Raw genomic sequence first — 21,912 nt, 5'->3', positions numbered from 1 at the left:
TTAGCAGTATTTCTAAGCCACTTCTGGTTTTGATGTTGGTTTAACATCATTCCTTTTATTATACCAAAGCAGATCATATATACCAGAACCCCTAAATAAATCAGTCGAACCAGTCACTAAATCAAGTAAAAGAAATGTAAATTTATGACAGCATTTAATTCACCAGAACTCACTTTTTCCGTTAATATTCTCAAATTTAACTTTTCCTAGACATCTAGCAGTCTAATCAGAAAAAAAAAAGCACAGCTAAATGGTATTTTGGGAACAAGGAGAACAACTACTGATGCTCAACTCAAATGCCAGAAGTCATGCCATTAATTGACATGCAGATGATGCTGAATTCACATTCACTGGATGTGTAACCAGCTTTTTACTTTGTTCATCCACTGCAATACTGAGATTGCTTCCAGAACTGTGGTTTTCTAGAACATGGTCCCCAAGCTTCTATCTTGCGCTCTTTTTTCTCTGAGTTATAACTTTGCAATTTATGCAAGGTCTAACTTTGCATCCAGGCATTTTATTATTTTTATTCTGCTAGTGTCATGTGCAGAACTTCTAGGCAGTAAATTTATGTTTCTTTCCCAGTCTTTGATAAAACTTTTGAATGCTAGCTCTGATGTCTGGAGAAGCAAGATATGCTGTAAAGACACGCTGTTAGCCTGAGCTGCTTTAGTGGTGGCTGCTGTTTGTGATCAGTCAGTCTAATTAACTGTGTTAATATTGTATAAATGCTACCCGTCACTAAGTCGAACACCTTACAAAATCCTAAAGCTATTACATCTATACAAGTATCGGCCAAAGCTGCAATCTTGCCCAAAGAATGAAATCAAACTTGATACCTATTTTCGTACAAGCATGTTGCCCAACATCAATATCTCTGTTCTGTAAAGCTGGACTGGTCTACGGCTAGCTAAGTATTTTTATTTCTTCCACCTAGATATTGGCAAGTGAGCACCTGGCATTTTCCACATTTTCCATGACATTGATATTTTCTCTGCTAGAAGACAGGACATATTAAGCATGAATATCACTGGGCCAAAGTTCTCTTCAAACAGTTTTCAGTGCAAATTAGCTGAGCCATAAGCTTTTAAAATGTCCGTCCCAAGCTGAACCTCTACAGTTTGTGTGTTCAATAGTAGACAAGAGGTATTACCTCCTCCTCCTTGTCTGATATTAGTGCAGCATCTCACTTTTTCTTCAGCTGGTGGAAATACATTACTGACAATTACTACCCTTTTCTGTTTCACCATTAACAATTGTTACACTTCTATCAGTGTTGATGTGAATATTATTATATAAGAAGCGAAACAAACTGAGATAAAATAAAAATTAAAAGCAGTAATTTCAGTCTTCAATAAATCCTTAGTCATATTATGCTGTATTGTATGAAATACTTATTTAGGACTTTTAATTTACAGTGGTTCAACCTGGCAGTGCTGTTATTTTTAATGTGAATTTTTTTTTTTACTTCAATATTTCATGCATATCCACCTCTTTTGTCTTCCAGATTCCTGTTGCTGTGACACAGATAAGTTCAACCAACCACCCAGTGAAAGTGGGACTCTCAGATGCATTTGTGGTTGTGCACAGGATCCAGCAAATTCCCAGTATGTGGAATTGTAGTGGTACTAATGGTCTGGAGACTGAGAAATGAGTATAAGCTGATTTCATCAAGGATGATTAGCTGCACAACAAATCACTAAGCTAATTTCAGCTTGTTAATTCAAGTGTAATTTTATTTGCTTGATAATTCCCAGTGTGGCTTTCTCTGTCATTGTTTCTTTTGAACTGATAAATTAAGTAAATAAAACTAAATGGCCAGCCAAATAACGCAAAATTAAACTGTCAACCAGCACAATTTAGTATTCCATAAGATACTTTATCTGGAATATTTCTCCATATCCGTGGTAGGGAAGAAGCAGCCTGTTCGGAAAAATCATCTGTATCTGCCCTGGTTTGTGGTGAAGCAGAGAAGAGAAAAATATCCAGGCTGGGAGTTCTTTATACTTTACGTTCTGAACTTCAAATTCATATATACGTTTTTGTGAGAGAAAAGAAGAGGAGATGTAGTTATTAAATAACATCTTGGGCTCACGTAGTTGTGGCAACAGTAATGCAGGTGATGTTTAATTTTCTCTGGCTTTAATTATACTTTGTATGACTTGACTGAAAGCGAATAGTAGGAGATCAAGTGTGACTTCCTTGATGCTTTGTTTCAACGTGCTGTGTACAGAACCCTTGGAGGTTGTTTAGCCGTTAGAGAGTATGCTCACTTTCCGAGTCTGCCGGTTCTATTTACACATTTGGAGCAAATTTACTAAGTTCAAGTTTTGATGATCCCCTAATAGCAGGGTGCAGACGGAAGGAGCTGTGCTTGAACCAGCCTCCTAGGACTGAGTCCAGGCATATTCTCCTGAAGTGACCCCTGAGGTAGGTGTGGTGCAGATAAAGCTCATAAGGACTGACCTGATCCAGCTCATCTTTAAGGTAGTCTGCAGATGGGGCTGACACCGAAGTTGTGGGTACCGCTGCCTCTCAGCTTAGCCTATTCCCCTCATCACATTTAAACAGTCTTTGATATGAGGGAGTTTTATATGTCCTGCCGTGTCCCCAGATGGAAAATTTCAGTACCATCTGCTGCTTGTTGTGAACTCAGAGTAGTGTGAAGGAGGTTGGCATGCTCAGATTTCACTTAAGAGATCGGGTCTTGGAAGAAATTTGTTTCTGAAGTATGATAGATGGCTGTGATGTGCCTACAGTTGCATGGATTGCTTTTGAGTGCTTAGGAACAAATGAATCTAGGTAACTGATTTCAGCCATTTGAGTGATGTTTGTAAGCGAATGATCGGAATATTTTTGTGAGTCTTCAGCTTGTAAGAGCTCCTAAAATGGATTCAGGTGGAAATTAGGTTGATTCACTTGCGGAAATGGTTTATGAGACTAGTCACACAGAAATTCAATGTAAGAGAAGCAAAGAGTATGCGGATCTTTCGGCATCAGGCCTCCATCAGCAAGCTACGCTAAAGGACTCATTTTAGATTTACATATTTTGTATGTGTATGGTATATGTGAGTCTTTATTCTAGTTTGAATCTTTCTTTCTGTAGCAATGCTTCAGATGTGCATCTTGTTTTTCTACCACTATATAACATTGGTTTTGTTGAATACACAGTTACTTACTAGTCTTCTGGTTTTAGTATATAGAATCATAGAATCATAGGGTTGGAAGGGACCTCTGGAGATCATCTAGTCCAACCCCCCTGCCAGAGCTGTAAACCTTTTTGCCACATGACGCTTTCTGCTAAGTGAAGTGACCGTAATTACCAGAAAATCTGTCTAGTGTTTCATCTTAAACTTACTCTGTTCATTAAGTTATGTTAAGTAACGGCAGATAAGAATAATAGAATGTGGGTGAAGAGTCTAAAGCGTGCCACTGCAGCAACAGCTTTGATAGCATTATTTCTGTGTTACTGTGTGTAATGCACTGCTTTTCTCCTTAATGACTGGTTCTCGGGATGGTGGTAATTCATGATTATTTTTGCTAGTTTGCAGCTTACAGTAGAGCCAGTATTAATCAAGGGAACCATCAGTTTGCAGTATATTTTCCTGAAGCTAAATTGTGCTTTCAATGAAACAGGTTTATATTAGTATGTACAGGCAACATAATAGCACCCTGACAGAACTGGTAAATAATGTTGGCCTATAGAGAGCCATTGTCGGATGCTCTTAAAATATGCATGTTCTTGCATTCTTGGTTTTCAGAGGTGTTAAATCAACCATGGGTCTAGTTAATTACTGAAAAAGAGATATGATAGAATCGTCGTTTTATTTTATTTGTTAGCTCCTAAAGAGAGGGAAGAATATAAATTGCTGTTTGTCCTGAAAGAAGGCAAAGATAGTATAGCTATTAGTTCTTGCTTACCACTTTAGCATAGACTTTTCCATCAAGAGAACCCAGTTTCCATTTATGTTCATGGCTAGTTCTAGAAAAACAAACAAACAAACAAACAAAACACAAATCAAACAAAAAACCCCCACAAGTCTACTGCTTCGTGTTTGAGTTTTGTCACTTATTTTTGTATATATCTTGCATTTGAAAAGGAGACATTAAGTGCAAAACAAGCCTATTTGAACAAAAGTATCCTGTCAGTTTTCTAAAATGCGGAATGTCTTTGCTGCACTTTGTATGTTCAGCATTTTAAAATTTCAGTACAATAGTCCCAGTTCTATTGAAGTAATTTTGGAAAAATTAGAACTAACTATTTATCGGATTTTTTCAGACATACTGTCTAAAACATTAGTAATAACTTTTTTAATATGTGCGAAAGGTGAGTTCTAAAGCCAGGCAAACCTATTTCATTCTGAGGAGAGAAAAACGTGCTTTTCATTCCAAAAGTGCATTTTAATGAGTGCTGAAAAGAATCCTCTTCAAGAGCCAAGTGCAAAAAGAAAGGCTTTTCTGAACTTTTTGAAATGGAGAACCTTGAGTATTTCATACCTACTTCTGCTAATGTACTCCTACATATAAAGGCTTTGCAGTAATACCCTTTTTATCTGTCCCTAAAAGAATACAGGTACCTACATATTTTCGCCGTATCTTTTCAGAATTAGAGCATGGAAATGGGAGATTTTTGGCAAGTGGCTTTCCGCCTGTTATATATGTTTGATTTTTTTTTTTTTTCTTGATCTGGTACTATTGCTTATACATAGACAATGTCTTTATGTTTGAGCCTATATGTGGTACTACTATATTGATGCAGATTGGCCACTATTTTATATTTTTATATATATATATATGTATAGATACTTATGCCTGAACATACTCTAGAGGTGCTTTGGAATGAATGGTAATGTGCGAAGGGAAGCAAATTTTTGCTTGACACCAAGGTTAACAAGAAAAGCCCTAAATTCTGAGATTTATATGACAGCAAAATGGCAAACTAAGTCCATCAATTAATTTCAGTGGAAAGGTTTCTGCTTCTTCCAGGTAATTCAAGTGAAGTAAGCCAGACTCTGGACCTCTGCTTTTGGTTTGTCCGATAAGTTAGAGGTACCACCCTGATTTCTTCTTCTTCAGACAGGCCAAACACTTGTACATTAACTATTATTTCCTTTCGTAACACGGACACTAAGAATGTTTAGTGGATATCTATCTCCCAGTTAGACAACACGTGATTGGTGAAGACAAAGCTGGGAGATAGCTTTACGTGTTCCTCCAGCAACTCGTCTCCTCCTTTTTTTTCAGCATCTTCACCAGGAGGACTTTGTCTCTGTCCCATTGCAACCACCTTATTTTCCCTGTTCCTTCTTATTTCTTATTTTTTTCTCATCCATTCTTGGCATTCTGTTCTTGGTCCGTCTTTCAGTCCTACAGGGTCCTTTGCTCTCCCTCCTGCAGACTTCTAAGATCTCTCTCTAATTTCATGACTGTCTTTCCTTCAGGGTTACTACATTTCTCTCTGTTTCAGTGCTGTCTTCGCTTTTGTCTTTCAATTAGCTTTCTATTGTGCATGAAGAAGAAAAGAAAAAGCATTTCCTGCAACCCAGGAAAATTTAGCAATGGAAAATCCCACCAGTGAGCTTGCCCAGATTGTGCTTTTTTTTTCCATGAGAGCATGAAATACACTGGTAAAACGAGAGCGCCAGATTGAGGGGATCTACACAGTGGGTCACTTGCACTTAGAGATAACGGCTGGGTTTTTCTCCGTGATGAGACGTACTTCTCCATGATCTTGGCCTCTATTGTTTTAGGTACAACTCTTTTAGGAAATCCATACCTTTCAACCCAACATTTAATGACGCTGAAATTACTCAACAGCACAGTGTACACAAATGAAATAGCCGAGCTATGTGTTAGTAATATTCCCGTTTCAGTGCAATTAGTGCCACTCAATACGTAGTGTAACTCAAGCATATAATTAAGTGACAACTCTGCATGTTGTAACTGTTTGCTGAAGATTTCTCTCCAGTTTGTTTACAGCAGTGAAGCCCCTGAAAGAATCTTAGCAAGTACCTTCCTGAAGGGTAAAAGAAGACTAGCAGTTCATGTTGTGATATTTATTGTATAAAGGTGCAGCACCATCTGGGAAATCGCGTAGTCTAATTTGCTGCTGCCTTACTAGTAATGTTGTCATTTACCTCTGTGCAAAGTGGGCCCCAAAGTTATCGCTCTAAATTCACAGTATTTATTCTTGCATTCCGCTAGTGTAACTAATCCCAGAGGGTGCCAACTCCTCCAGCCCTGCGTGTTTATCTGCTGGCCCAAAGGGGTTTATCCAGACAGCTGGGTTCCTTGGCGCAACATGTTCGATTCAGGAGCAGTGTGGGAAAGAGATGGGCACGCTGGCAATCTTTGGTGGCGTAGCCGCACTTCAGGGATTGGTACGAGGTGATCAAATTTTAAAACGTTCTCAGTTTAGCCAAAACCTTAACTGGCCATCAACCAATCTCAGAATTAGGCAGTTTGGTGCATGGCGGCTTAAGGGGATAAAGCGCGGGGGTTTTCACGCCTAGATCCTGTATTAGGAGCAGCTCAGCTGGCGTCAGGAGATGGGATAAATCTGGAAGGAGATGGAGAGTTTCAAAGTAAATGATGTGTGGTGGGCACAGAGTGTTACTGTAGAACAGTTTTTTCTATATTATTCATAAAGCAGGTATTTTCAGAGCCTACTTCACTGGTTTGTTTATTCACAGATTATAGGTCTTTGAGGCGCAGCTTCTAGGTTTTAAAGGATTTTTTAGTAATTTTTAGGAGAATGATAAAATTAATACAATTAGGGAATCTGAGTTTTGATCTAGATTAAGATGTGTGTGTAAGACTCCATAACCAAGAGCAATTGTGGTGGTGGTTTGATTCCAGGCATGTTTGGTCTCAGTGTCAGTGCCTCGAGAATTAATTAGTTAATATTGGTAAGTTTAGCAATATGAAGCTGTTAAAAAACAAAAAAAAAAACAAAAAAACAAAAACAAAACTTTTGTGGCGATGGCAATCAGACAAACAAGGCTGGCAAATTATATATTTGCATGACAATTTTTTTGCTAAACAAAGTCCCTATTAAGCAAACCCAGTGTCTGTCTAGTACAGCAGCTGCGCCCCACCCTTCTGTTTTTCACCCTTATATTTTTCACCAATTGCTGGCAGTGTAAGCTGGATAGGTTTCATAAATTGTTTGCTTCAAATTGACTTCTGCATAATCAAATGCACCCTCTTACCGTTTGTGCTTTCTCTATCAGCTAGACTTAAAAATGAAAGTGCAGCTATATGAATACATATGGCCTTGTTTAGCAGTTTTTGCTGCGTATATGGCCGATCTCAATTCCCTAGAAATCTTTCACCAACAAAGATTTTTATTCGTGTGAACATATAATTTAAAAAATCAGACTGACTTCTCCAATATTTTCACATTTCACTGGGTTGCAGGTTTAGCTGAGGAATACTGTGTGAGAAAAAGTGATTATGTGATGGAAAAGTACCAGAGAGATTGTGCATCTGTTGGACACATATTTAGAATGGTTTATTACTAGCTACTGACCCTTCAGGTATCTTAGGAAGTCACTGGTGCTTTTCTGGCACTGCTCCGTCTCCAGAGCACTCTCTCTGTTTAGTACATTTAGTTACCTCTGGAAGTTCTGTTTCATAGAATATTTATATGCCGTTATTTAGTTTAAAACTACCCTGATAAAACTACATAGAAATGTTTTGTCACACCAGAATCTTGCACATCTATAATTTACCGATCCATTGCTTAATCCCTTGAAGGGATTCTTTCGACTGGCCTTCTGACCCACCACGTTATCTCTCTAGGTCACTGAGAAATGTACTTACTTCAAGTAAGTACTGGTGTTTTCTTCAGCTTTTTCTGCTGGGACTGTACCTTTCACCTTGTATTCAAAGACAGTACGTGTACATGCCACAGAAACAAACCAAAGAACAATTTGGGCTATGCTATAAATTAAACCAAATGTGAAAAAAAAAGACACTGTTATTGAAAAAAAATATATTATTTATACTATTCTGTTAAAAAGGGTGTTTAAGATGCTCAGGCCTATAGAAAAGTAAAATATTTTTGTGACTAGGAGAAGAGTACATACGCATTTTCTGAAATTCAGAACCGGGAATGGTACTTCAAGAGTATATATGCATGCAAAAAGTCCTTTTCCTTTTCTCCCTTCTCTGTAATGCCTCTTTTCAGTAAAATATCTGCATAAATTTTTGCCTATTACTACATCGTATGATTTCGGTAGTTTTTGTCAAGTTAAGGTGCGAACTGAAGTACAAGGGCTTTATAAGCTCTTTGTGATTCGGCACTGGTACTTGTTTGTAAAAGAGCTAAATGGACAGCGTAAGACAAAGAACAAGTTCCACCTGAGTGAAAGGCAGTGTGTGTCTTGGGTTGGAGCAGGAGCGTTGTGTGGGGAGGTTGAGGGGGAAAGTGTTAGGGGAGAATATTCATTTTTGTTTATCCTGTTAAGTTTAGCTTTTCTAGTCTGTTTTCTTAAGGGGATACAGGCTCAGAATTCTAAATCGGGAGGAAAAAGTGCATTTTCAGGAGCCAAGCATGGCGGGTTTCAAGTCAGACTTTCAAAGGAATCTACACCTGCAAGAAAATGGCATTTTCTTGCAACCTGGCCATGCAGATAAATTTGAGCACTCATGTTTCCAACCACCTGCCTGCGAGTATATACAAAGCTGTTAGAAAGTGACTATGTAAATATCTCTCTCTGTACTTAAGTTTCTTACAGTAGATAGGCCCCTCGTATGCAAACTCACCACCTGTAGTTGGCACAGTCTTCTTCCTGAAGAAGAAAAGATCAAACCAGAGTCTACCAGGCAGAGGGATTTAATGAGATCAACAGTCTATGTATGATTAGAATTTTTTTTTTTTTTTTTTTACAACAAACCTAATTCTCTTAAAATCAGTGGTTTTTTAGAAACTTCATGCCCTGGGTGAGATAAAAGTTCCTGTGACCCGAGTCACTGATTTTTACTAGATTTTTGGAAAGCCACAAGCTCCCTTTTTCTTGTAAGCCCTGTGAGAAGTCTGTTAGGAAAGGTTCAGAGTAAACAGAATTATAGCATGCCAGTCTATACCACCACTGATGGGATGAGATGGAGTTCAATTAAAGTACAGGCACCCACCATTTTAATTTATCTATCCATTTGCTTATTTTTTTGGACAGAAGGATAAAGATTACTGTGGAAACAAATTACAGCCTTCAGCATTGGCGGGAGTTCCTTTCAAACAAATTTCCTGATCACTGTGATTTGGCAAGTGCTTTTATGGGACTTACCATCCTGGGAGCATAACCTCTCACTGCTGGCAAGACATTTTCCCCACCCCAGGACACGATTAGCTTTGCCTTGGAAACCCTTTTTGTCCAGCGGGTTTGAAGGACATGGCTAAGGCATTTATTGGGGTAAACATCTGGGACATCCCCATACCTGTCTTTTAACTTGTCAGAATGACTTTGTAGGTAAAACACAAAACGAGCTCAATTATAGGTGCATTTCATACCAAAAGAGAAATCTGCTATTCGGGGGTGAAGCCATAGCAAAGTGAGCTTCAAATAAATGGCAAGAGGAACTGCTTGGCAAAGGTCCTGATTTGGAGATAAATGGAAATATTATTGTCTGAAAGCCAGACGCTGCCTACCCGTGGCTGAGAGCTCACGCAGTGGGAGAGGGCAGAGGAGCTGCTTCCCCCGCAGCGACCCTGGCTGATGCAGGAGAGAGTTATCCCACCCACCACACCTCTGCTTCCACCTCCCCTCCCCGCTCAGAGATTCCCATGTTTATTCCAGCTGACATCAACAGTTTGATGGTTATTTGCTGTGTGGTGTAAGGCAGATTCCCACAGCTGTGCTTTTAGAGGTTGGCCATCCCTCTTTCTTAGAAAGCCTTGTCCACGTGAGCCAAGAGGCACCTTAGCCACGGGACCTTAGTGCACTTTCTCTCTTCCCTTAAAAATTAGTATTTATTGCTTGATTGATTTTAGTTGAGGTTCCATTTTCTGTCTGAAAAATGCCTCCAACTTCCCTCCTAACAAGAGATTGTGAAAACACTTCAGATTTGGTGCCATGTGATTGCTTAACCGCCACATGATCCTACTTCAACCTGCAGAAACGCAGCCTCTGTACCAGGCAACAAGGTGTGCCTTAATCCGTACAGGGCTGGCAACACAGAACACGGATTGTGGTTGAGTTGGTGGCTGGCTGCAATTTCTTGTCTTCTGTCGAATGTAGACTCAGACCACCACCGACCACAGGAACCTGTTAATCCTTTGTATGTCACCCTTTGTGCCTCTCTGGCACGATTCCCCAGGGTCAGTGATTGTATTTAGCATTCATTGCAATTAGTTTAGCGGGCCTTCAAAAAGGACAGAAATTTGAATCCAGTGGACCAGGAAATCATCATTATTGTGTCAGGTTGCCAGTATAGGCTGGATTTTTAATTTGCAAACGTACAAGCTCGCCAGTCTGCACTGCAGCCGCGCGCTTGAAAGCTGGAATATTTGTAATACATGATAGGATATTGATCTGGAAACTAACAATTACGTGATTTTTTTTTTTTCACACTTATCTTGTGCTTGGGTCTTACAGTCATCTGTGTGTTCAAGGCCCGCAAGAACTGTACATTGACTGTATTGAATTTTGGAGAAACTTAGGTGCAGTTAGCTTGTGTAAAGATTATGCATAACATTGGCTGCTCAGGAAGACTTGTCTTCTTTAATGTTCTAATATGGAAAAATGTTCTAGTGCATTCAGATGTGAGCTAGCTTGTAGCTAACAAATTTGATTAAGCGATGAAATCAGTTTTGTTTGTGCATCTTGACAACTGACAAAGTGAGCATATAAAGCATTTCTCCCAAGTCTGTAAGCTGAGAAATGTCTTAGGAAAGCAAGCATCTGAAATATACCCTAAAATGTCTGACAGTATCCTCGCTAGAATTTCTGCCTAAAGGAATGACTAAGATGCCTGAGAGCACACTCAGCATTTTCATTATTCCTTACTGGTGGAAATAGGTACCTATTTTGTCAGGTCTGATGGTTTCTCAAGTGAAAAATTCTGTCTATACCTTTTACATGTTCCTCCGTGGTGTCTGAAGTTAAAAATAGATTCTTGAGCAAAATTGGTGTCCTGTGTGCACCTAAGGAGCAATGAGCAGTCGTTATATCGCCTGTATTTCACAACCTACAGACTGCAAAATAGTAAAGTGTGAAAATATTTTTATTTTTCTTTTCTGGTAGATGTCCGTAGAAGAACAATATACGAGTACCACAGGGTGGAGCTACAGATGTCAAAGATTACCAATCTCTCAGCTGTTGAAATGATACCTCTCCCAAGTAAGTAAAACATAACACGGGCAGGAGCCAGATCTGGGAAGGGTCCCCCTCCCCCTCCCAGTAACACATACACGATTTTAGATATTTTGTTTTATCTGTGGACTTGGAATCATGGAAAGATTCATTTATCCACTCTCAAATTTATTCCCGGGTGGATGATGCATTATCCAGTGCATCCTCATGTATCTCAAGTGAGTTTATGGGTATATAGCTCCCAGTAGCTTTTGAATGAAATCTGTGCCAAATCATTTTTTCAGAAGAATGATTATATTGACTTTAAATTTATTTCCTCAAGAAAAAAAAAAGAACAATTTTCATGCTTGCAAGGCAAACACAAATTCTTCTGTGTACGGTGCATCACATTGCAAAGGAATATCCCCAAACACATTTTGCACTTCATCTACCTCTTTTGTCCGAGGTAAAACTACATTGTTTAGAAATCTCTGGGTTTAAACTGCCAGCTGTACTACTGTGAAAAAAATGAAAATGGCTATTTTTCTTTTTTCTAATCCAATTAGAGTTCTTGCACACTTGCCTGCCAGTCCTATTATCTGTGTATGCCTGGGTGTTAGCAACACCAAGGAACACTGGAGACAGGGAAGAAAGAGATTTAAGCAAATACTTAATATTAAGCAAAAAGATAAAAATATAGCAATGAAGCTGAATGAACAGATGTGGAAGTGGGATTACATTTACAAACAGAATACAAATGGGATCCTACAGATAAAATGTACCTCTGTGCATACGGTTGTGAAATGCATTTTAGTCTGGGTTTAGTGTCTTATTTTGGACATGTGAACCTGTTGAGTCCCTAAGTACGTATTATGAGAGGATGTATCCTTCTTTTGTGCTTTTTATGAGAATTATTTGTGAGACAAATGTAATAATTCGTGGTTGTTTATCTACATCCCAGCTTGTCTCCAGTTTACCAGCTGTGGTCCCTGTGTCACTGCGCAGATTGGTTTCAACTGCAGCTGGTGCAGTAAACTCCAAAGGTAAGGAAAAAGATTTTTCTTTTTTTTGCGTGGGTATGCAGCTGTGCTCAAAGGATATCTAAAAACATTGCCCGTAGGTTATTCAGCACAAAGGGTTGTTATAGTTAGGTCTTATATACATGCATTCACACGAATATACACCTCAGTCGCAATCACTAGCAACATATCATTGTCCCATTTCACTTCAGCAAAGAAATTAGGCAAGAATGGTCAGAACAATTGTTTTGGGACTTAAGCCCTTCTTCCTATTTCCTTAACCCTACTTTGATATCCTTTGGAAGGAGAACAAGAAGTAGAAATCATAATAAAATTCCTATTTTCTCCCTACATCCCTGGCTTCATCTAAAATAATTTAACCACATGGAGATGCGGGGTGGTAACGTAACTGGAAAAGACATGCTTGTTCTATTAACAGTAGGGAGACACACGCATCTAAAGACTGAGAGCCTTCTGTCTTTTAACCTCTCATTATACTTAGTGGGTACATTGGGTCTCCTCAGCCTCTCACTGCCACATTGACGAGGACAATCAAGTCAGTAGCAGGAGCACAGACAGCAAAATGGAAACTCTGCACCTGTAGATTTTCCAAAAAGTTCTTTACTTGCTGACCTTCGTGGACCTTCAGAGCAAGAACTTATTTAACACCAGTTCTGTGGCACAAAATGCAGTGTCGTAATGGATATTTATTGTTGTGTTTTTCAACTCTAGTGATGAGTTTCTGAAGTATTATGTATAAAATGGACGCATAATGAAAGGAGAAAATGCTACTAGCAGTCTAAACAGTGTAATAATTTGATACCATACTGAAGAACTGATAAATAGCTAATGAATGTGGTATAGAATTAGGCACTTCAGGTCACTTGTATTATGTTTTCTTAAACTTCTACTCCCTTAGTAAGTCATTTCAGAAGTCACTCTGTTGGTGGTTTGTCTTGCAAAAAACTCTTGAGTGGAATTAGAGCTAAATTACATAATTTCACAGAAAACATCAAACATCATCAGCAGTTAGAATGCTTGTAGAAGACTGTTCCAAGCAAGCATGAAGAGATCTTGCTTGCTTTAGCCAATTTCTTGCTTTCAAGCATTGCTTGATTCGACTTCCATTAATAAGTATTGTAGCGCTGAGAATCTGTTGTCATTGGTTTGAGCAAGGTCTATTACTTTGTGGATAGTGTTCTCATTTCTCTTTGGATAAATTAAACTCCAGCAGGCAAGATTTGAAGAGGTGATAAAGTTCAGACCTCTTACAAAGAACAGGCAAACCTTGATCCTTTGTTTTGCTCTGTAGTTTCCAAAGAACTGAGTTTCCCGAGTTCTGGAATTGGTGGAAAATCTGTTTCGCTCACTGAGGCACAAATTCACTGTGCAGAACTAAGGGAGTTTTATCCTTCACCTTTAGCAGGAAGCAACACCAGGCACGTAGTTGCACCGTGTTCCCTTCCGCATATTTAGGTGAATTTGTGTCTGCCCCTTCGCAACTGGCAAGGTGTAATTTACTGCTGAAAAATAGACAGTCTCAACACACCAATTTCTATTCAATTAAAGTTTGCATGAAAAAAATACTTTTCATTTTGCCTGTGAAGATCGTGCTGCAATCAAAGATGAACCTACTGTGAGGCAGTCCTGCACTTTTTCCCAAAAACAGCTGGCTCCACACTGCAGCACAGTTGTGCTTTGACAAGCTGCATCAGGTAGACTGAACAGTTTTATTGCTGTTAATTAGCCCATTACTGACAATAGCGAGACTGTCATTTCACGCGGGCTGTGTTTGGACATTGTTTGACTAGCAGCAAAAGCAGGCATTGGAGTCAATTCCTTAAAAAAGAGTAGATCCAGAAAAGCAAACTAAGATTATGCCTCTACACAGGAATTTCAGTGGTTTAGAAACAGTCATACAATTCAATTTGCATCTATAAGGATGAGTGATACTCTGCCAGGTGTAAGCAAATGAAGAATTGTGTATAGAAATATAAAACAGTTCAGAATGGAAGGATCCACTAGAGGTCATCTAGTCTAACCTCCTGCTCAAAGCAGGGCCAGCTGTGAGATCAGACCGGTTTGTTCACGACTTTGTTCAGGTGGGTCTTGAAAACCTCTGAGAATATGGTCCAGTCCCCTGAACATCTTAATTTTATACTAGATTTTACACCTTATTTTTAAATACTTATTTTCTCCAGAAACGTGGTTTTGGTGATGATGGCTGCCTCGGGCCCCATTGCCTTTCTTGGCCTGTCTCCTCCAGCTTATGAAATGAGCAGCTTATTTCAACCAATTCAGTTCTACAGAGAAGCAGATCTGAAATAATAAGTGGATACATATTTTGTGAAAAGAGGCTTTCCAAAATATGAAGACTGAGCATTTATTTAGTTAGGGTACATTACACTGCAGAATCATTGTGCTCAGGACTCCTACCTGTCTCAGCTTTGACAATTTTCTGCTCCCTGCCAGTTCTGGATACTCTCACCTGCCTTCTAGTCCGGTGCCTGTCTTTTTTTACCTTGCTGTTCCTCAGCATGGTTATTCATTTTAGGGAGATACAAAAAAAAAGGAAAAAAACCTTATTCCATTCTCAGTGGAGATGTCTGGATCACGGAAGAGTACTCAGAATCAATTACTTCAGTACCACATTGTGGTTTTGCTCCCCTCAAAAATAAATTTGCTGTGTTAAAATGTTCTTTTTGCATGTGATAAAGAGGCACTTGCTCAACAAGAAAACCTAACTGTCATGGTTAAAAATCACAAAGGATGGAAGGTTGTGAGTTCTTTCATCACGGTCCTCCAGCTTTTTCTGCGTGCCACTGCTCTTCAGTCACCAGCCTTGTAAATCAGCCTAGACTGTTATCTCCTGTTGTGATATACATTGCTCTGCTGCAGCAGAATAAAATCTGCTTGGAGAAACAAGAGCAAAGCATTACAGGAAGTATTAACTTAGACATTTCAGAAGTGCCTAGAATGCAAAGAAAATTAATATTTACAGTCCACTTTCAAATGAAGCCTCGTAGGGGTTTTTGAAGCAAGCAGAAGCTGATGCTTAGGAGTGATGCATGGGTTGCTTCTGTAGTAGTGTTTCTGGGTTGCAAAGCTGACTGGACACACTGGTATGGGAGGTGAGAAACCAAAAGCTGTCTCTCTTGGCTGCAGGCAAAGCCAAAAGCTGTCTCTCTTGGCTGCTGGCAAAGCCCAGGATGGGGAAGGCAATTAGCCTTTGGTGCAAAAGCCTGAAAAAGGCTTTGAACTTGATAGTGACAGGTTTCCAGCATGGCAATAATCTACCGACTGATCTAGTGCTCCTATTTCTGCCAAGGGAGAATGCCTGTTTGTTTTTTAGGGAGCAATGAGGGTCAGATATGGCTGTAACAGACAGTGATGTTCCTCCTGGGGAGCTGCTCTAGCACTTTGGTACTCTAAAGTAAGATCTCCCAGAGCAGACAGGCTTCCATGTGGATAACAAGCAAACCTGTATCCAGCAAGAAACAAAACACTGTACCAATTCCCCAACCCTTTTTTTCTCAACAAATTATGACACCATTTAGCCAGGGCAATATTGCTACCAAGAACAGCTTTTTTTTTTTTCCTTGCATAAAATTTTAACCATAATATTGAATCATTCACACAATTGTAGTTGTTCATTCACGCAAAATGTAGTCATTCACACAATACAGTTGTAGGAAAAATAGAAAGTGTATATAAAACCTGGAACTGCACAAGGCAAATTGACCAACAGAACTGTTGCAGAATAACTGTACTCCCCCATGTGGGCAATCTGTGTTGGAATGAAAATAACTGTTCTACAACAGTGGGTTCTTCCCCACCTGTAACTTCAGCCCAGGTGTTGTGCAAACTGAGAGTCAGGTTCTCCATGTGGGTGATTCAGAGCAAAATTTGCTATTCCTGTCACTCTCTACAGGCTTAAATCACAGTTTCCCTTTTCATAAGGGATCATCAAACTATCCACTCTGAAATCTAATATGACGTATGTCATACGGTTTCATCATGACTAAAGCAAAGGCACATCACTTTCTTCTGACTTCAGCAGATGGAGGATGCCCCTAGGAGCTTTTTTTTTTAAAAAAAAACTATGTGTGTTTCATAACTGTTCCATAAGTAAAACTGTTCCATAAGTAAAAGAGACTAAATATAAATATGTAAGCTAAGATGGTATCGTAGCTTTATCCTACACAAGGATCTATGTTTATAAAATGCCAGAAACACTTAGCATCTATCTCATAGTAGTCACCTGTGGCTGAAACTTGGTTTATTTGCTCTTCATTATCTCTGACTTCCCAGAATGTAAAAACTGGGAGAATTCATTAATGTTAGATCTGTTTATGTCATCTTTTCATGATTCTGAAAATGTTTATATACTCTAGGCACTCGGTATAGCCTGCATGTAAGAGACGTCATTTTCTAGGAAAGTTTTTGGAATCTTTAAGGCAACTTTGCTGTTATATTATAGGTTCAATTTGTACAACTTGCTCGCATTACTAAAATAGTGACTTCCCTTGGAAATATTTGCAAGAAATAAATTGTGTTTATTAACTTTAAAAGAGTTGGCACTGAAATAGAATGGAAATACAATGCTTACATGATCAAGAATTTTTAAAAGCCACCTTTATACAAAGTTTTGAAAAGATTTATGTTCAGATTCTGTAGATATCGATGTTTTTGTTTTGGTGAACTTCAGGAAAGTCTCAGATTTCGTCAGTGAAGTGATACTGATATTTCAGTGAGTTCAGGAATAAGCAGACAAAGAGCACGCTCTTGCAGTCTGTGCATGCTGGAGACTCAGGTTTTGAATGTGTCTCATGCTTCAGTTCATTAACACAGGATAAAAACATCCCCCAGTCCTTCCAACATCCTTCAGGTTTAGTGTGGTACTATCGTTCCCACATTAGAGATAGGGAACTGTATTGCTGAAGGACTGTGAACTATTTAGATGATGGTTTTATTCAGCTGTCAAGGTTGATACCTATATTCAAATTTTACATCCCCAAAAGTGGCTGCATTATGCCAAGGGTACCCAAAAGCCTAACGGTTAGATCCACAAGGGTGTTTTGCTGGCTGATGCACAGGTTTTCAAGGGAAGTGATGCAGAATAGGAGAGCAGTACTAAAAGTACCTTTTCACCAAACTCAACTCAAATATCTAAGACCAAAAAGGTCTCTAGGGCTCAAACACTTTGTCTGAGGTGATACCTACAGCTGCCTGAGTCTAAGCAGGGTTCAGCAGTGAAGGCCCTGAGCTCCGTGAAGCTCCTCTACTTACACAATGACCTCACAATGATCGGAGAATCCCCCGAGGCACAGGAGGTAAGTCATCTAAACCCAAGTCACCCCTGAAGCCTGGCCCATTAGATGTCCAGGTGCTTAAGCCGGAGCACTGAAACTCATAAGCCCTCGCTTGGCTCCAGCTCAGAGCAGATCCACTACCCTCAGGCAGTGGCTGCCTGGAGATTTAGGGTCTCCGCTCCTGCCACTGCTGTCCAGGCAGTCCTGCCGCAGCTTTCCCGGGTCTGCAAGGAAAGAGAGATTCAGCTTGGGGTGACCCGGTTCACAAAAAGGGCTTGCCCATGTTAAGTGCTAAAATACACTTTTATCCTTAAGAGTCTCTGTTTTCCAGATTATGCATTGAATAATCTGGTTTGAAATCATACCAGCGTATGGTATTGACCCAGGGGGTGGAAACCCCCAGTTTGAAAAGTGCCCGGAACAGGCTGCACAAATTCCCCTGCTGGATTTTCTGTGTGTAGTGATGAGCCAGGACGCTCGGGGCACTCTAGGCAGAGTTGTTCTGCCCATGTGTGTGTGTGCACAGCTCCCCAAGTTTCTTGCAGTCTTAAAACAATCCTGAGCTAAAAAGGTGATAGAATTTGTGATAGATTTCACTTCAATGCTTAATCCCGTATGCCAGCTACAGCACTGGTGGTGTAAATGAAAAGGTTACAGCTGTTTTTTATGGAATGTGTTCTGAGCAAAGTGGGAAATCAGAAATGTGGCTGGAAATAGCAATAATGTGGTTTAAGTCTCGATACTTCTGATCTTTTATTATGGTAATCGCTGTTCCTATCTAAGCAGGTAATAAAGAAACAAGTTGTTTTGCATTCCATGCTGATTAGCTGGAAAGTGGGGAAGGGAAAATCTTTTGGTATTTGCAGGTCATAAGAAAACATTTTACAGTTGAAATATGAAGTGACAGTTTTCCACGGTGCCCTTATGGTAATTGAGATAAAAAATGGTTGCCTGTTGTCTTCTGAATTTCTGGGCAAGCTTGAAATGTCTTTTTTGTTTATTCTTCCTTTCGAAAGAAATTGGAAACATGTTTAGTTAACTTTCAAATCTGAGTTTATGTCTGGAAACTTTTAATAACAGGAGGAGGAACAGAGTTAGGGTTTTTCTTTGATTGTTGTTCCATATGTCCCACCTGACGACCTATTTTCATAAAGACTGTGTTGAATGAAATATTGTAGTATAAGTAACAGTCCTATGTAATCTAAAATATTTACTGGTTGAGCACAGCACTACCCATACCGAATTTAAAAAAAAAAAAAAAAAGCACAAAAATAAATATCATATCCTCTGACTACATAAACACCTTGATTTATTAAATCATTTATTTGTATTTATTAATTAAATCCAAATAAGAAACACAGGGGTTTTCTCCATACGTCTTACTCTTTGGTATCTACATTTCTCTCATCTTTTATTTTATAGCTGACACCATAACGAAGGTTGTAGATTCCAATGCGGAGCAGGGAAAGGCAGTGGATGAGATCAGGATCAAAAATACCCGTCAGTTGAGAGTGCAGGTACATCAGCTTAGTTGTGCAGTGAACATTAGTGAACATCTCCTGCTGTGACATCCTTTGGTCTAAGCCCTTCAGCATATTTTACCAAAAATATAAAAGTTCTTAAAAAAGTTCTTATGCAAAGAAATTAAAATAAGGCATAGAACTGAAGTTACTGTTGTTTTGATGGGTGAGATAACAAGCTTGGGCATTGCAGTGCAAGGTGGTAAGACACTTAGTACAGTGCAAGGAAGGGAGTGCTACCCTGTGGGCCTGAAAATAACTTTACTCATGTCCCTACATTCATAAGCAACCATTTGTAGAGCTCAGTTTTTATTCACAGAATCATAGAATACTTTGGGTTGTAAGGGACCTTTAAAGGTCATCTAGTCCAACCCCCATGCAATGAGCAGATCAGGTTGCTCAGAGCCCTGTCCAAACTGACCTTGAATGTTTCCAGGGATGGTGCATCCACCACCTCTCTGGGCAACCTGTTTCTGTGTCTTGCCACACTCAGAGTAAAGAATTTCTTCCTAATATCTAATCTAAATCTTCCCTCTTTTAGTTTAAAACCATTACCCCTTGCTCTATCACTACAGGCCCTGATAAGAAGTCTGTCCCCATCTTTCTTATAAGCCCCCTTTAAGTACTGAAAGGCCACAATAAGGTCTTCCCAGAGCCTTCTCTTCTCTGGGCTGAACAACCCCAACTCTCTCAGCCTGTCTTCATAGGAGATGTTCTCCAGCCCTCTGATCATTTTTATGACCCTCCTCTGAACCCGCTCCAACAGGTCCATGTCCTCCTTATGTTGGGGATTCCAGAGCTGGACGCAGTACCCCAGGTGCGGTCTCACAAGAGTAGAGGGGCAGAATCACCTCCCTCGACCTGCTGGCCATGCTTCTTTTGATGCAGCTCAGGATGCAGTTGGCTTTTCTGGGCTGCAAGTGCACATTGCCGGCTCATGTCCACCTTTTCGTCCACTAGTACCCTCAAGCCCTTGTCTGCAGGGCTGCTCTCAATCCCTTCATCCCACAACCTGTATTGATACTGGGGGTTGCAGGACCTTGCAGTTGGCCTTGTTGAACCTTATGAAGTTCATATGGGCCCACTTTTCAAGCTTGTCCAGATCCCTCTGGATGGCACCTTGTCCCTTAGGCATGTCATCTGCACCACTCAGCATGGTGTCATGTGCATACTTGTTGAGGGTGCACCCTATCCTACTGCCAATGTCATTGATGAAGATATTGAAAAGTACTGGTCCCAGTACAGACCCCTGAGGGACACCACTTGTCACTGATCTCCATCTGGACATTGAGCCATTTACCACTACCCTTTGAATGTGGCCGTCCAATCAATTCCTCATCCACCAAACAGTCCACCCATCAAATCCATATCTCTACAACTTAGAGAGAAGGATGTTGTGGGAGGACAGTATGATAGGCGTTACAGAAGTCCAGATAGACAACATCCATAGCTCTTCCCTTGTCCACTGATGTAGTCAATCCATCATAAAAGGCCACTATGTTGGTTCAGATGCTCACTTTTAAATACTTCCTGGTTTTAAATATTTAAGGGTTTAATTTTCCTTGTTTGTTTGATTTAGGGATATTAAATATTTCAATTCCAAATTAAAAGATGGGAGGAAGACTTGCTGATTTATATTCAGGCTGGTTTTGTCACAACCCTATTTAACTGACAGCAGTGTGCTGTTATTACAAAATTGGCCACAGTATCTTAGCCATTGAATTACAAAATAAAATAAAAAAAAAATTGAGGCATTTGTATGGATTAAGTAAACCACCAGAGGGAGCATATATAATCCAATCAGTCTAATAGATTCATATACAAATGACAAGGAAAATCTCATTTTAAATGCTTTAGAAGGGCTAGAGGTTTAAAATATAGTGTATTCTGCAAAATATATTCCGTTCTATCAATGTATATAACTTCATGAATTTGGTGATCATACTGCTGCTTCAGGCAAAGCGAAAGAAATGTACCCAGATTCTGCCTGTCTCTAGAATTTGTATTCCACTACATCAGTTCTTTATGCTGGAGTAGCTTTATATGAAAACATTGCAGAGTCCTAACACCTGGGTCTTAACAAGCAGATTATTGAATTAGATCAAATTAAATAAATGAAATGTATAAATGCCTGTGATAAATGAAAAGCAAAGTCAGTACTATTTTTCTAACTTACATACTATTTCTTTGACAATTATAGAGCAATCGTATTGGAAATCTGAGAAGTAGAAATACACGCCCTTTGTCAGAGTTTGCTCTGATTAAAACACAACATATTTTTCTTCTGTTTTAAAAGTTGTGTTGAGACAGTAATTGGTCTTTTTAATCAAGTGCAACAAATGTATCAAGAAGGAATGTGTAAATTTGTCAGCCCTGATACATTACTGATAAGAATGGTACGATAACTAGATCTATACTTTATTGAGCAGAAAATTGCTCCACACCCAACTTCTTCAAATCCTTTCCAAGCTGCTCGCTCTTAATTTGACAAGCTAATTTGAACGCATGAACTGCAAGAAACTGTTAGGAAATTAGCATTCAATAATTGAGAATTTTGTATGCACGGCAAGCCTGATGGGAGTAAAGCAAGAAAAGAAAGTGGCACCAAAGTGCTTAATGAACAAAGCATTTTCTCTAACCAGAGTGAGCCCAGTGATGGTATTGTTTGCTGAAAGAAGCCTCACAAGATCATAGTAATAGATCTTCTCAAGTGGGATTGCAGTTCTGTTTAGAAGACAGTGTAAGCTTCAGTGAGCCTGAAGGTACA

General features: G+C 39.5%; 1 protein-coding gene across 1 annotated transcript in view; it reads left to right on the top strand.

The window, feature by feature from the left end:
- PLXDC2 (plexin domain containing 2) overlaps positions 1-21,912 on the top strand; it is a 282,185-nt gene that overhangs the window by 212,173 nt on the left and 48,100 nt on the right. Inside the window, exons 7-9 of the mRNA XM_063324688.1 lie at positions 1,508-1,607; positions 11,247-11,342; positions 12,256-12,337. Of these exons, the coding sequence (XP_063180758.1) occupies positions 1,508-1,607; positions 11,247-11,342; positions 12,256-12,337 (278 nt within the window). The remainder of the gene's footprint in view (positions 1-1,507; positions 1,608-11,246; positions 11,343-12,255; positions 12,338-21,912) is intronic.

The sequence above is a fragment of the Chroicocephalus ridibundus genome, chromosome 2 (genome assembly GCF_963924245.1).
Source record: "Chroicocephalus ridibundus chromosome 2, bChrRid1.1, whole genome shotgun sequence".
Classification (NCBI taxonomy): Eukaryota; Metazoa; Chordata; class Aves; order Charadriiformes; family Laridae; genus Chroicocephalus; species Chroicocephalus ridibundus.
Note: the sequence above shows the minus strand (reverse complement) of the source record. Positions and strands in the feature narration are given on the sequence as shown.